The following is a 13,911-nucleotide window of genomic DNA, read 5'->3' as shown; positions in this document are numbered from 1 at the left end:
CGTATCTGCTATGATCAGCATGCCTTCCGGTGGCTAATCGACGGGATCACTGCACATGCTTTCGTGCTTTCCATATGTGCTGCTTTTGTTGTTCCTTCTGTCCGCGTAGCATTAATCGTTTCGATCGGCCCCGCTGACTTGGTTGAACCTTGTACTCATAGAGAATGTGCACGTCAAGGCACCGACAATGGCCTGGTCATTGACTGAACATTCAAAGAACCAAATATTTGAAAAATGAAATACTAGATATTCGATTTGCGATTTGAACTATCCGAATGTTCACTGTTCAATTAGAAATTGAGTATTCGAGTATTTGCACACATCTAGTTACAATATTTTCAATGGTATTGCATAAATCATGCTTGCAAATTAGTGTTATACTTCATAGCGACGTAGAATAAATTTTTATCCACTTTAGAACTATGATTGGCTGCTGTTTACAGAATTTCTAAAAGTTGTATATTTTTTTGCTAAATTTCGAAGTTGTAAACTTGATTGATACTTGAAGTTTTTTTTTTCACATTTACGATTTCCAATAGCTTATCTGAAAAGATTGATAGCGTAAATTGAAACTGTGCTTCCTAATGTCAGTAGATTTGAGATTTTCCTTTCAATGCAACAGAGCTTGTGAAGTTGCCGAGCAAAACAATTTCTTTGTTGCCATGCGTTTACATAGGACCTCCCAAGCTAACGCCTCCTCCCAACTAATCACTTACGCCTGACAGGCTTTTGGCAACTGTGCTTTGTAGGGGTGAGCAAATATTCAAAACTTACGAATAACGAGACGAATATTATTGTCGTGTTGAATTTGTGCACGTTGTGATCATACAGTTGACTTCCAATAATTTGACCCTGGGGACCAACAAAATTGATTGAATAATCTGGCAGGTCGAATTAAACAAGGTGCATAAAAATTGTCAACGCACCACCCATTCATTTGGCAGTATTTGCCAGAGTTTAACACGCCCCCTGAATCAAATGCGCGCCCATGTTATATGTGTTCAAAGTATAAAACTAGCGTAGAAATTATGTTAAAGCTCCTAAGCAAAGTAGAAATTTTGCACAACTGTGGTCAGTTTCCTAAAGTTGGTTTCACCACTCGGACGTTTAAAGCCAGCTTCGCCGCAATACGTCCGCGTCGTGAGGTAAAGCGTACAAACGCCGCGAAGGTAGGTTTGGTTTTGCGTCCGCTTGCACTGCGCAGGCTATTTTCGGCCCAGTTTCCCAGCAAAAAAAAAAAAAAAAAGTGCACGTTAGAATTGGCTGTACGCCGTAATCAGTGATTGTGAGCTACAGTTACTGCTTGAAAATTTTTCTAGAGCTGTCAGACTGAAAATAGGCGTTTTTGACGGGAGATGATGTGTGTTCAGTGCATACCCATACCCAAAGCGCTGCCAAGACTAATGCTGTCGCTATTGCAGTAACCACTGCGGTTACCATTAGGGTTGGGCCACGTGTGTGATGAGCTGCCAAATTCTAATGATTCAGCGACGACAAACTTTAGGATCAAAATAGCAATAGCCTGGGCCCATAGAAATAAGTATGAGTGCTGGCCGCCACCTTTGGTCAGGATCGAATTAACGGAAGTCTACTGTATTAGAATGTGAAAATTGTTTTATATATTAATGGTGAAAAGAGCTGTTCATTATTGAAAAGATTCAAGAAGTCTTCGATATTCAATTCGATTTTGACATTACTCGATTCATATTCAGTTTGGTCTTGGAAATGACTCTTTGCACAACCATAATTTTTACTCAGCAAATTCTTTTTGCTGGTGCTTTGCCGAGTGAAATTTCATATCTTCTTTTTTTCTTTTTTCCGTAGGGCGGTATGTGCTCAGTTTTCCTACTCAAAGAGGACAGAGTCGTCAGCATTCCGAGCGAACATCTCGAGCCTGTGCCACCGTCTCTGCGTGGAGACAAGGTGAGATAAGGAACCTGCTGAGATTCTCACCAATTCGTGATCGGTGTTCAAGATAAATCCTTCGAGGAGTAACAACACATATTTTCGAAATTGTAAAGACCATAGAGCTTCATACAGTAATTACTAGAGAGATCTGTGCCGCTAGTGTCTACGGGAGCTGCGAGTCATTCAGCTAGCATGGGAATGATGGGTAGTACATGGATTTGCCTAAACTTTGTGCTGCCTTCTAATGGCTTCACGACTTTGTAAACTCGTCATTTTCAGCAAGGCACTGTGGAATAAATAATTGAATAAACATTATTGCAGTTGTCCGATGGCCCGATTCGCTCACAAGACCTCTAGCACAGAAGCCTGACGTTGAAACCACTACGACGGAGACTCGCGCATCGACAGGCAGCATAAAACGTCCTTACGAATCAAAACATTGGCGCATTTTGATCTGGCCACCTCGACAGGCTTAATGGCTGTAGTTAATAGCAGTTGTGTGTGTTGTTCGCAGAGTCTTCTGCACTTAAAGAAGTATAGATTTCTCTAAAATTTAGGACAGTGAAAACAGATTAAGCGTAATAAACGAAGCCCCAGAAATGTATGAATCCACAAGCATATCAGACAAAATCATTTACTATCCTTCATTCCCATGGTAGCTGAATAATTGCAGTGCCAGAATTCTCTCCAGTAATTATTGTAGGAAACTCGTATGATAAAAACTCTGTCATGGGCTTCTTCCGTACCTGCTGACTTTCCAAAAAATTTGCTAAAATTTACAAACTTTGGCTCATTGTACGATCTTACGAACGTTGCGTCGTTCTACTTTGAAAAATGAATTTGGTTCTTGAAAAACTTCTGAATGTGTTCGGGCAAGGCAAGCTTGCTAAATTGGCATGCGAAAAAAAGAATTGTGTTGTTACCTGCATTGCCGTCTTGTGGCAACTCAAGTTGTATGCCGAAGGCGTACTTGTTTAGACAGAGCTTATTAAGTGAACTTCCTGCTACTGTAAATGCGCTGGGGCTTCAACGTGAAATTCAAAAAATGGAAGCTCCACCCTAATTTTGTCTTCTATGACCTCTTGCTGCGAAATGTACTAAAATTAACAAAAGGAGAGCTTTGAAAGGATACTCAATCTGTCTAGACTGATTTAGTGTTTCTTTTTAATGTCCCTCCAACTTGCTCTGGCTTATCTGTTCATTATAAAATATGAAGACGCCAAATAAACAGACACACACAAGAGAAGAGAACAGGACAGGCCGTTTGTTTGGCGTCATTATATTTTATAATGAACAGCTACCAACTAGCCCAACAAGAAGTGCTTTTAAGCCCTATCTGTACTTTGGCACCCTTGAATGCAGTCTCGAAAGCTTTGCATCTTCTCCGTCCCAGGTGAAAGTGCTGATGGGAGAGGACCGTGAGGAGACCGGGGAGTTGCTCAGCATCGACATGCGAGAAGGCGTGGTTAAAATATTCAGCAGTGGCAAAATAACTATGCAGCCGTTGCGGCATTTCTGCAAGATCCATGAAAGCTAAAGGCAGCTTGCCTCATCAACCCGCCATACTTTTGTTCAATATGTTCCCCACATCTTTTCGTTTTTCTTTGCCTTACAGGTTCGTGCAGATTCTTCTCACCTCACAAGTCTTTTTTTTTTTTTGTTCTTTTTTTCAATGCATTGGAAAGTTGTGACAACAATCGGAGACCGGTTTCTTGCCACTGTGAAGTGAATAAAACATGTTTTCTCTAGTTAGTTGTGGCTTGCGGTGTTTATTTACTAGGGATGTTTCCGTAGTAGGATCTCTGAATCGATTACGAACGTTTTTTAACATGTTAGCTTCTAAAATTAAAGTTAAAAAGTCATAGTTTCGCCTGAAAAGCAAAGCAGCAATTGTGATAGCAAACTAGCAGATAGCTATACGAAGTGAGGATAATAGCTTTATCGGCTGTATAAGATCATAAACATTCGTTTACTAACTAAATAAACTAGCGTGTTGTCATGCGCACATAGCAAAACTCGATGAGCGTGGACACTCGCTGTCAAAACGCTGTTGTGAAGAAGAGCGGCAGCAGCCACGAGTGAATGCACTTAGTGCTGCCTCTCACTTCAACGTGAACTAAGTGGTGAGAACACGGCGCACATGAAGCTATGAGCACTCGTTGCACATTGCTTCCAAGACGGGGCTCGCGTGGCCGTGCCATACGCAGCAGCCGCCAGAGAAGAACCATCCCCCCCTCCTCATCTGCCCTCCCCCGAGTGTCTTGCACGTTAAAGAAGAGGACGCGCTTCCTCCCCGCTTTCCTCCCTTGCGTGCGCAAGATTGAGCCGACATCGTCGGCTCGCACATACAGCACCCGGCACGCGGCGACGATGTTATTGCTCTTGGACTTTATACAGAAGATCACTGCGATGGCAGAAATGGCACCTCGTGTCTGCGTATAATTGCTATTGCAAAAAAAGCATTATATTACTCGGCAGCCATTAGAAGCTCTGAATGGTGTCATCATCAGTAAAGTATCCTAGTTCACTGTACCATCGGTTCAATATCGGCAACAGCTTCATACTCGGCTTTACCCTCCCCATATGGCAAAGAAACAACAAAATATGCAGATTCCACGGTGCTATGTGAAGTATTTAGCATCTAGCTGGCTATCCGAAATATGCTGTGGTTCTGCAAAGCATTACCAGATATACCATTGTGTTTGTGGCAAGGTGAGCAACCCTGGGTGTGACACGAATGCTTGTGTGACGAGAGCAGCGAAATGGCAATGTGTCGGTATTAAGACGGCATGATCCCTGAGCTTTTAACAAAGCGACAATCTTACAACCTCGGCCAATCCTGAACATGGTACAACGTCGCACAGCGATTGCGTAGCATTAGTTGCTGCAAAGAAAAAGGTCGGGGAATGCAGGCAAACCTCAAAGGCGGTGCAGACAGTCTTGAGGCACTAGCTGCCACCAGCATTTAGAAACGACTGGCTGCATGGTATGTGACCTGACGCACGTGAAAGGCCGTGGCAAATCCGTGGCTGAATGGAAACCAAGGAATAATTTCAAAGCACGAGTTGCAGTTGACATGAGATAAGTATGCGTGCTAGTGTAGCATCGATGAAGAGAGAAAAGAAAGAGGATGTATATTTCGGGGAAATTGGTCGAAAACACGAAAGTGAACCACGTATTCTAAGAAGCAGGGGCAGCTCTGTTGCACATTCACAAATACGTGGCCATAAGTGTGCACAAACTTTAATAAATTACAGTTTTGCTCGAAGGACGAAGCAAGTACATCGATGGCAGGCACGAGAGGCTTGTGCTACTGCATAGCGTTGACAGCTCCTCGGAGGATGCCAGCAGGCGTCGTAGGTGCATCCGAAGCGAAGTTGTGCGCCTGTGGCGAAACTGTGTTGTTAAAGCTCCGTCGGCGCCGCGCGAGCGCCCTATGGACACCCTTTTTGCCGCAATTCCATGGGCGCCGCCATGTTTGATCACGTGGGGATGCGTCCATTGTTTGCCTCCCTGTTTGTAATGGATGTGCAGGAAGCCGGTGCTGCTCATGAAACCTCTGTTTCGGCGGAAATACATAGTAGACGGTGACTGCATCGACGACACGAAGATTTGGCCGCAATTTCAGACGACATGCAAGTGCTTTCGGAGCTTATTATACGCTTTTTCGAAATGGCGCGAGCAGCGTTTACGGTGCTTGTACTAGAAACGGGGCTAGAAGTGTGTTCCAAGCTGCCCAAACTTTCCGGTTAAGAATTAAATCGGAATCCGCGCGTTCACTTCACTCTTTATTTGGCAAATACTTTGAAGCAGCGGCTTGTCATGTTTTTTTACTCGGTAAGGTTCCTCGGTGCAGTCCCTGTCTGATTGTTTTCCTGCCTAATCATTTGCGGGCGTGATCAGTTGCGATCTATTTGTTCATGTTGCGCGCAAGGGTTGGAAAATATGTTTTCTGTGCTTTGTAATAACTTGTAGCAAAGACGTATGATCGCTAGTTACTCGCTTGCGTTACGGACCGTCACGAAACTTTCAGCTAAGTGTTCCCCTTCCCCTCTCGTTTGGCGAAATCAAGATATGACAACGCGGTATGACGTGCAGCTCTTGCTCTTCATTTAAAAAAAAAGAAAAAAAACTTACAATGTTTGGAAATCGGCATTCACTTCATTTGCGTAGCCCAGGCAAGGACCATGCCCGCTCGTCTAGTCACTCACCACTGCGCACGCGCACTGCCCTCCGGCTTCACCGCTCGCGCCATTTTCTCGGCAAGGAAGCTGCCGCCAACGTTACAGGCTGCGCGGTCGCGTGTTACGACAACGGTTTCGGGTTCCTCGATTTTTTATTTTGCCAGCCGAGAGGGCAAGGGGGACAGTTACCATGTTTGCCAATGCCTTCGCCCCGTTGTCAGACTAAACGCCGCACGCAACAGAGAGAGAACACGTCAGGGAGGAGCTTTGCGCCGACCCTCGCTAATGCGTAATGATGTGAACGACAATTAAAATTTGGAGTCGGATATCTCGGAGCACAGCCACGCCAGAAGAATTCTGCCAACTGATACTGTGTAGAAATACGACTGCCTCTAATTTCTCAATGCAAACATACCCGTTTACTGCAGTCAACAAAAAGTTAATTATTCAATTTTAGTTAATTTGGGCTGCCGACAGCGACAATTATAATCTCACTTTGTGTCCCTCTGGCCACATATAACTTATTTGCGCCGGTGGTCTTAGTGTGCCTCCCAGTGCCGAACTTTAAGAAAACCATAAAGCCTAATTTTGAACATCACCCGCCGTGGTTGCTCAGTGGCTATGGTGTTGGGCTGCTGAGCACGAGGTCGCGGGATCGAATCCCGGCCACGGCGGCCGCATTTCGATGGGGGCGAAATGCGAAAACACCCGTGTGCTTAGATTTAGGCGCACGTTAAAGAACCCCAGGTGGTCAAAATTTCCGGAGTCCTCCACTACGGCGTGCCTCATAATCAGAAAGTGGTTTTGGCACGTAAAACCCCAAATATTATTATTAATTTTGAACATCCTGTATAGTATGTGTTCTACTGACTTCCAATTATTGTATATAGTGCTTGAATCTGTTAGACAAAGGAGTTTATTTTGTACTTAACTGCCCTGCGCGACCCATAAAATGGATTTGGTGTGTTCCCTAGTGCAATTATATTTCTTTATTATTTTTTTTGAAGTGGCAACGAAAGCAAGGTACATAGCCCCCTCGGAAATTTGGCAACACACACATTCGCCCCTGTATTCAGAGAAACTCAACGCACAAGTTTTGATATTGCACGAATCTTTTCAGTGAATCCTTGTTTAAATATTTCTATTTCAACTCTTTCGGTACTATTGCCAACCGGATTATTGTCAGCGCCGTAATCCAGGTTGTAAACAAAACTATAAGCTTTAATTCACCTCTTCTGTTATGGGCCTGCAGGTCGTTCTGTTTGTTTCCACTCAAAGGCGAATCGCAGTCACAAATGCCGTTTCTTCGCGCGAGGAAAGCGCGAGACGGTTTCAAGTCTTCTCCAGAATCCAATGGTGCCTCCAAGCGGCAGCATTTGCTGACTCAGCGTCGAGCTGCTTTAGAATAAAAAATACAAATTTGAGAGATTACGACGAAGGCGACAAATAAAACTACGGACGAAGGAAGATGACGCGGGACAACCACGTAGGCGCACTAACAGCTATTTATTCCTGTGTCAAGAAATAAAACGCTCAGTTGTTAGTGCGCCTACGTGGTTGTCCTGTGTCGTCTTCCTTCGTCCGTCGTTTTATTTGTCGCCTTCGTCGTAATCATGTATAAACAACTCGCCCACCAGCATGTGCTCAGTGCAAATTAAGAAAGAGAGAGAGAGAGAGCGGGAGAGAAATAACATGTTTATTTTACGAATCAAGCTTAGAATAGGCATCCCTATTCCGAAATGCCTTGAGTTAGGGCCGCCTTTTGGGCACTCTATCGTGACCAGCCGAAGCTGATCCTCGAGGTTGGAGCTGGCAATATTTTGCCCGACTCTTATCGAAAAATGCCTCGGGTAAAGCGAGGCGTGAACTAAAGTTGGCTCAGAACGTGGCTCAGTAAATTTCAATAACGTGATGAGTAAATCGGAAAAGAAATCTTTCAGCTCATTGTAACAATAAGTGTCGTCCAAATCCACGTCTGAGTGGCAGCTCTCACTGGAATTCTTTGCGCAGATCTTGAAGCCAGTGTTGTGCTGGTTGCTCGCGTCGGAAGTAATTTTAGAGCAGGAAATACGCGGTGAGATTTGGACACCATCTGTAAGACACCTACAGAGCATCATCAAACATTTTGGCAATGTTCTTGGCTACTTTTAGCTGACGAAAAATTTGGGTCTGCTATTTTTAGGCTACACTATGAGATCACTTGGCTATTTATTGTGGCCATCTGGCAACCCTGCTTCGTTTCCCTTCCGTTCATTCTCGGAAAACGGATGGGACGGCCACGCGTTGTGCGTTCCCCCGAGGAACTGGCAGCGTTCGACGAGCGGCGGCGAGAACTCGCCCGTGATTCAAGGCCGGAATACATGGAGCGTTTTTCTCGATTAATTTCGCACAGCAGTAAACGCCGCGGTGGCGTGACGCCCAACTACCGCTGGCTGGGATACAGGAGCGAAAAAGCGGCGGGTGCCGCCTCAGTATGGCCAGACAAGGCGAGACTGCTTTAGTCAACATGAAATGCACAAGTAAAGTTTATAGACTTTTGCTCTTTCTTTACAACAACAAAGTACAAAAGAAAAATCCTAAAACTTTGTCTAAAGTTCCTTCAATTGCTTTTATTAATGTATCGGTATATTTTGTGCCTGTTTAGCGGAGAGATTGCGTTGGAAATGATCGGTATGGCCGCGTTGTGCGTAATCCGAAAAGATTGGCGTACAGACGTGTCTCCGCCTTCATAATCTTTATAACCGACCCTTCCACTATCCCACAATATGGGACGCTGCTGCAGCACACGCGCAGATAACCTTATCCTTAAATTCCACGCGAGCTGCCTTTGAAGTCAAGGCCGTGTCGCTAAACGCAAAGTGCCAAGCCCGCGAGCAGAGAAGCGCGCGCGCGAAAAGCATGTGCCGGCGAGGAAGACGGAAGTGACGTATGTATCAGCCAGTGAGCCATGATTGGCTGCCCTTGCTGGCCGCTTCCGGCAGCGTCCGACGACGCGTGTCTAATATCTGGCGGGTCCTGGATCGGCGGCGGCGGGCGTTTTTCTTGACGCCGGGCGTCGAATGCGCGCCGTCGGGGACCGAGACTTGCCGCCTCAAAAACGCTCCGTGTATCCCGGCCCTGAAAAGGAGCGCCGATCCGGGCCGAAATGTAGTGCGACGTAGCGTGAGCGCGCGCACACGTTACGTCACGTTTGCGAGAACAACAGCGTCCATAGTTCGGTCGGTGGTTCTACGCACTGGCGTCGCCAGCGTAACCGGACGCGACCAACGCGCTCCGACGCGTCCGGCGTCTGACGACGCTCACCCGCGCGACGATAACGTCGGACTATTAACGCGCCTCCGCCCGAGCCCGGGCAATCCGACAGCAACGAGAAGAAGATCCCGAGCTGAGGAAGTAGGAGTCCGAAGCAATCCGGCACCGTTACCTGTGGGTTACTTAACCGTGACGAAGCAAGCAATCAAGCAAGGAATTCGTCCCACTTTCGGCATTCGATGCGAGGTAGGACAAGCTTCGCTTACCCCCATTTTCCGGTAGGGGAAGGGTTCGTAATGTTTTTTTCCCTTCCTGTCTTAGTGTGCATGAATTCGCTGCGCGGAACGTAGAGGGGTGCGGTTGTTGGTTTCGGTTGCGCTTATCTTGGATACCGTGCTCGATCCTTCCCCGGTGGTATTGCATGTCGTTTGAGTTTCATCGTACGATTGTCTTCTTGAGTTCGTGTTATCTCGGATAAACGTTGCGCCCACCATACCTACGATTTGTTGCGCACTCGAACGAAGGAAAAAGAAATGTGTGCAGAAACCATCGGCGATGGTTTTCAGTGTAAACGAACAGCCTAACGCTTCCGCGGAAACCTATTCGCTTTATTCACGGAGGAAGGAAACTAAGGAGAGGCCCTACCCCCTCCGCGCGCTAGGAGAAAAGTGTGGCGGAAATGACGTAGTAGGTTCTCATTTTTTTTGCTGCTTTTTTAATTTTTTTGTTGTATGGCCACGCCTTTTGCGCCACAATGGCGGCGTTGTTATGGTTTTCAGCGCTCACACGTGTTGCTCTGGTAGGTTTCGTGCCGTGGCAAAGGCGCTGTGTGGGCGCGTTTGCGTTAGTCACCGTGTCTTGTTGCGCTGTGTTACCTGCACCGTGCTCTGCCGGATGTTGCGCGAGCGCGCGAAACCACGCGCAGCGCGGCGTGGTTTCGCGAAAGATGCAAACAAGAGAGGAGGGTGGCCCAAAAGGCGGAGCATCGCCATGAGCAACGCCAACTTCCGGCTTCACTTTTGCTTCACAAAGAGTGACGTCAGGGCCTCTCCTTAGTTTCCTTCCTCCGTGGCTTTATTAAAGGAATGATGCCCTTGGGGATGGGGCTTATATTTGTAGTAGTGAGAATATAGGTAGCGTTCGTTGTTTCATTGGGTTATTCCGTAGAGAACAGAGCCGTTAACAAGCTCATCTGTGTGTAGGTAGGTAGAAGTGCGTCTAAATAATTACGGTAGGAACCATCCTAGAAGATTAAGTGAATGTGAAGCACTTCTGCCCTGCAGGTAGGGCAAATCCCGAACGACCTCACGTCCTCCTGGGGAAGCGCTCACTCGAGGACCGCCCTATACGCGGGCCCGCGACATCCAGGCGACGCGTCATGGGAACCCGAGGCGGTCGCAGACGATAACACGCCGCACTAAATTGCGTTTGGTGTTTTTTTTGAAAGCGTACGCGTCCGCGTACCGCAAGTGGCAGTCCTCCAATCGACGTCGCCTGGTCTCGGAGTCCTGCAGTTCAGCGACGCGCGGTCATTCGCTTGGCGTGACGCTGTTCTTCGGCCGCGTTTATGCTTCGTCGGCCCGTCGCTACGCCTCCTGCCTTGCCGATTGCGTACGCATTGCATGCCTCTGTAGTATCTGCAGAACCTTTGCACTCGTTCCGCTCCTCTTTCGCTTGGTACTTTCGAGAACCCATCGTATCTGCAAGTAGACGCCTACGCGCGGCATAGCGCAACCGAGCCATTTCTGGCGTGGACGCCCGTACCACGGGGAGCGGAGCATGGCCTCCGAGATTTGCGCGCGGTGGCAGGTTTTCGCTCTGGCCACTCGCAACGGAGAGAGCGTAATTTTGAGTGGTTGGAGGCGTGACCGGCTCCTGCTCCACACTACGGAGCTCGTACCCCGAAGGCTCTTCGTGCGTCGAGGTTTCCATGCACTCCGTTACTGTCTCTGCGGCTTGGATGAGGCGAGAAAAACGTGATTTTGCACTGATGTACGTATGCTCCGTTACTGATTAGTAAACGAAGGTTGAAGGTGCACTAAGAGAAATGCGCGTGCTGGTGGCAGTTTTTTTTTTACACTCATATACTCCCACTACATTCACGTGGGTATATGTACGGGCATAAGGGGCATATATGGGAGAGTTCGTAATGGGCGGGTAGAAAGTACGAGCAACCATGAGCTGTCCCCTTTCATTCACGTTTTGGACTACGTATTTAGTGTTAGCTTTGTTAGCGAACAAACAAACCTAACGCCCAGGAAGTGTGTCAGTTCAAAGACAAAATATATTCAGGGTGAGGTGTCAATGAAAGTGCAGACACACAATGTATTTTTCAGCCAAGGCTCGGCAAGCTTCAAGAAAGGTTTCATCGCGGATTAAAGAAAATCCTTGCGCTCTGCTGCGTGCGATTGGGTGCCATTGCCTGCTGCGTGCCGCAGTTTAAAGGCTATAGGTGGAACGAGCAATTGTGTGCGAAGCGGGGAATGATAGATTATGAAATTGTTTACTCTTTTATTGGTGTATTACACTTGCCGCATAAGCGGGCACAATCATAATTATGAACAGTATGACTGAAATGTTAATTACACCGAACACAAAAAGTTCGCGTATCTTCTTACGGCATGTTTAAATTATTTGTTAGAAGAAAATATATTCATTTATGAATACCTTAATTACAGGCCTTCAGGAGGGCTGCGGGTGAGGGGAAAACTACGGTTGCATCAACGTAAAACAAGCTTTATTCGACAAGGCAAAAAAAGACATCAACATATCAAAATCCTTATTTGCACAAGGTAATAGCGTGCAATATCAGTAGTCAGTACAAAAGGTGCAATTGAAATTAAAACTAAAAACAGGAAAAAGTACGCACGCACGGCTAATATACTAGAAAATATCCACAAAAATCATCGTATTGAGGGGAAAACTCACAAGAGTTACTGCGCCTGTGAAGGTCCCAGTAACATGGCTGCGCAATATTGAACGCAGAACCACTTGTTCCAGCTACGATGGTTGTACAAATGTTACAGTGGAATGCCAGATGACTTATTCGTAATCTAGACGATCTAGACAATGTAAGAGAACTCTTATATGAGTTCCAACCAATTCTGTGTTCGGGAAACGCACTTAAGACCCTGCTACACAAGTTTTCTAAATCAGTTCATGGTATTTCGAAAAGACCGCGATAACTTTTGCCCCCTCAGGTGGAGTGGCGATATTTACAGACAAATCAGTTGCTTGTCAACACCTGAACGTGAGGAGCCTGAGGTATTGAATGCCTCGAGGCCTCGCACATTTTCTCATGGTAAAGGTACTCTGCTGACGGCGTCGAGACAAAATTTGTCGCTTATAATCACTGAAAACTACAAATAATCTGTATAACACATATATAGCATATGACGTGTAGCAAGTGATCGCTCATGCTTACCAAAATCTCTAACCGACACACAGTTGAAATATCTGATATAACATTAACAGCATTCTTTAGCTAGGCTTTTTATATAGTGAGGACGAGTTATAATCAGTTATAACAGTTATGATCTTTCCCAATGCCTCCGCCCCGTTGTCAGATTAAACGCCGCACGCAACAGCCGCGTCACATCAGGAAGGAGCTTCGCGCCGATCCTAACTTTGCTGCATGCGTAATCATGCGAACGACAATTAAAATTTGGAGTCGGATATCTCGAAGCACAGGCACGCTAGAAGAATTCTTCCAACTGATACTGCGTAGAAACACGACTGCCTCTAACTATTCAATACAAACGTACCCACTTGCTGCAGTCAACAAACAAGGTAATTATTCAATTTTAGTTCATTGGGCTGCTGACAGCGATAATTATCTCAATTTGTGTCCCCCTGGCCTAATAACTGATTTGCACAGGTAGTCTTCGCGTGCCTCCCACTGTCTGATTTTAAGAAAACCATGAAGCTTAATTTTGAACAACCTGTAGTAGCTTTGTTTACGAATACAACAATTATGTCACTCCCAGAAACTTGTGTACGTGGCACTGAGTCGAGCCACTTCACTTGATGGCCTTTACATCAAGAACACTGAAGACGACTTCACGCTTTATCACGCCGCCGAAAACTACAGAACGAGCACTACGAGCACGCCATGGCGCAGTCATGCAACGTTGCTTCGCACTGCTCGATCAGCCCCACCGATTTGCCGTCTGCTCTCTCCGCGTACGTTCTCTGGCTGCAAACGGGCTTGACGTCATGCGCGACTCTGTGCTTCTTAATGCGAGTGTCCCTAGTCTGTTTCTCCGAGGCCTGGGATCGTCCGCATGACGTCAACGGCTACAGGTGTGTCGTGTCAGCAAATAGGACTGCGCACCGGGCCTCTGGTGTGGCAATATACGAACGAAGAAGTGATCGTGTGCCATTAAAACTCGTAGGACCACCGGACGTACAATTTGCCGACGTGTGCGCAGTGGATAACTCCGAGGGCATTGCGGTTGCCTCAATGTGTCTGTCACCAGGTGCTCAACATGGGGATACATTGCGGACTTCTTGGCACATACCTTCGTTCCTCGACACGATGTGCCCCTAACTTTTGCGGGCGATTTCG

The 13,911-nt window shown here is 46.6% G+C and overlaps 2 protein-coding genes across 4 annotated transcripts in view; both read left to right on the top strand.

Annotated features, from left to right (window-relative positions):
- Nucleotides 1-3,660, top strand: part of Spt5 (Transcription elongation factor subunit Spt5) — a 56,545-nt gene extending 52,885 nt beyond the window's left edge. For all 3 annotated transcript variants that reach the window (XM_075673011.1, XM_075673013.1, XM_075673012.1), the window contains exons 23-24: nucleotides 1,825-1,923; nucleotides 3,302-3,660. In XM_075673011.1, the coding sequence (XP_075529126.1) occupies nucleotides 1,825-1,923; nucleotides 3,302-3,445 (243 nt within the window). In that variant the 3' untranslated portion in view covers nucleotides 3,446-3,660. The remainder of the gene's footprint in view (nucleotides 1-1,824; nucleotides 1,924-3,301) is intronic.
- A 5,595-nt stretch (nucleotides 3,661-9,255) lies between these two features.
- The window catches only part of RhoGAP100F (Rho GTPase activating protein at 100F), a 155,413-nt gene continuing 150,757 nt past the window's right edge, over nucleotides 9,256-13,911 (top strand). Inside the window, exon 1 of the mRNA XM_075673009.1 lies at nucleotides 9,256-9,590. The gene's annotated coding sequence lies outside the window, so the exon portion shown is untranslated. The remainder of the gene's footprint in view (nucleotides 9,591-13,911) is intronic.

Source organism: Dermacentor variabilis, chromosome 10, assembly GCF_050947875.1.
Source record: "Dermacentor variabilis isolate Ectoservices chromosome 10, ASM5094787v1, whole genome shotgun sequence".
Classification (NCBI taxonomy): Eukaryota; Metazoa; Arthropoda; class Arachnida; order Ixodida; family Ixodidae; genus Dermacentor; species Dermacentor variabilis.
The sequence above is the reverse complement of the archived record's forward strand: the minus strand, read 5'-3'. Positions and strand labels throughout refer to the sequence as shown.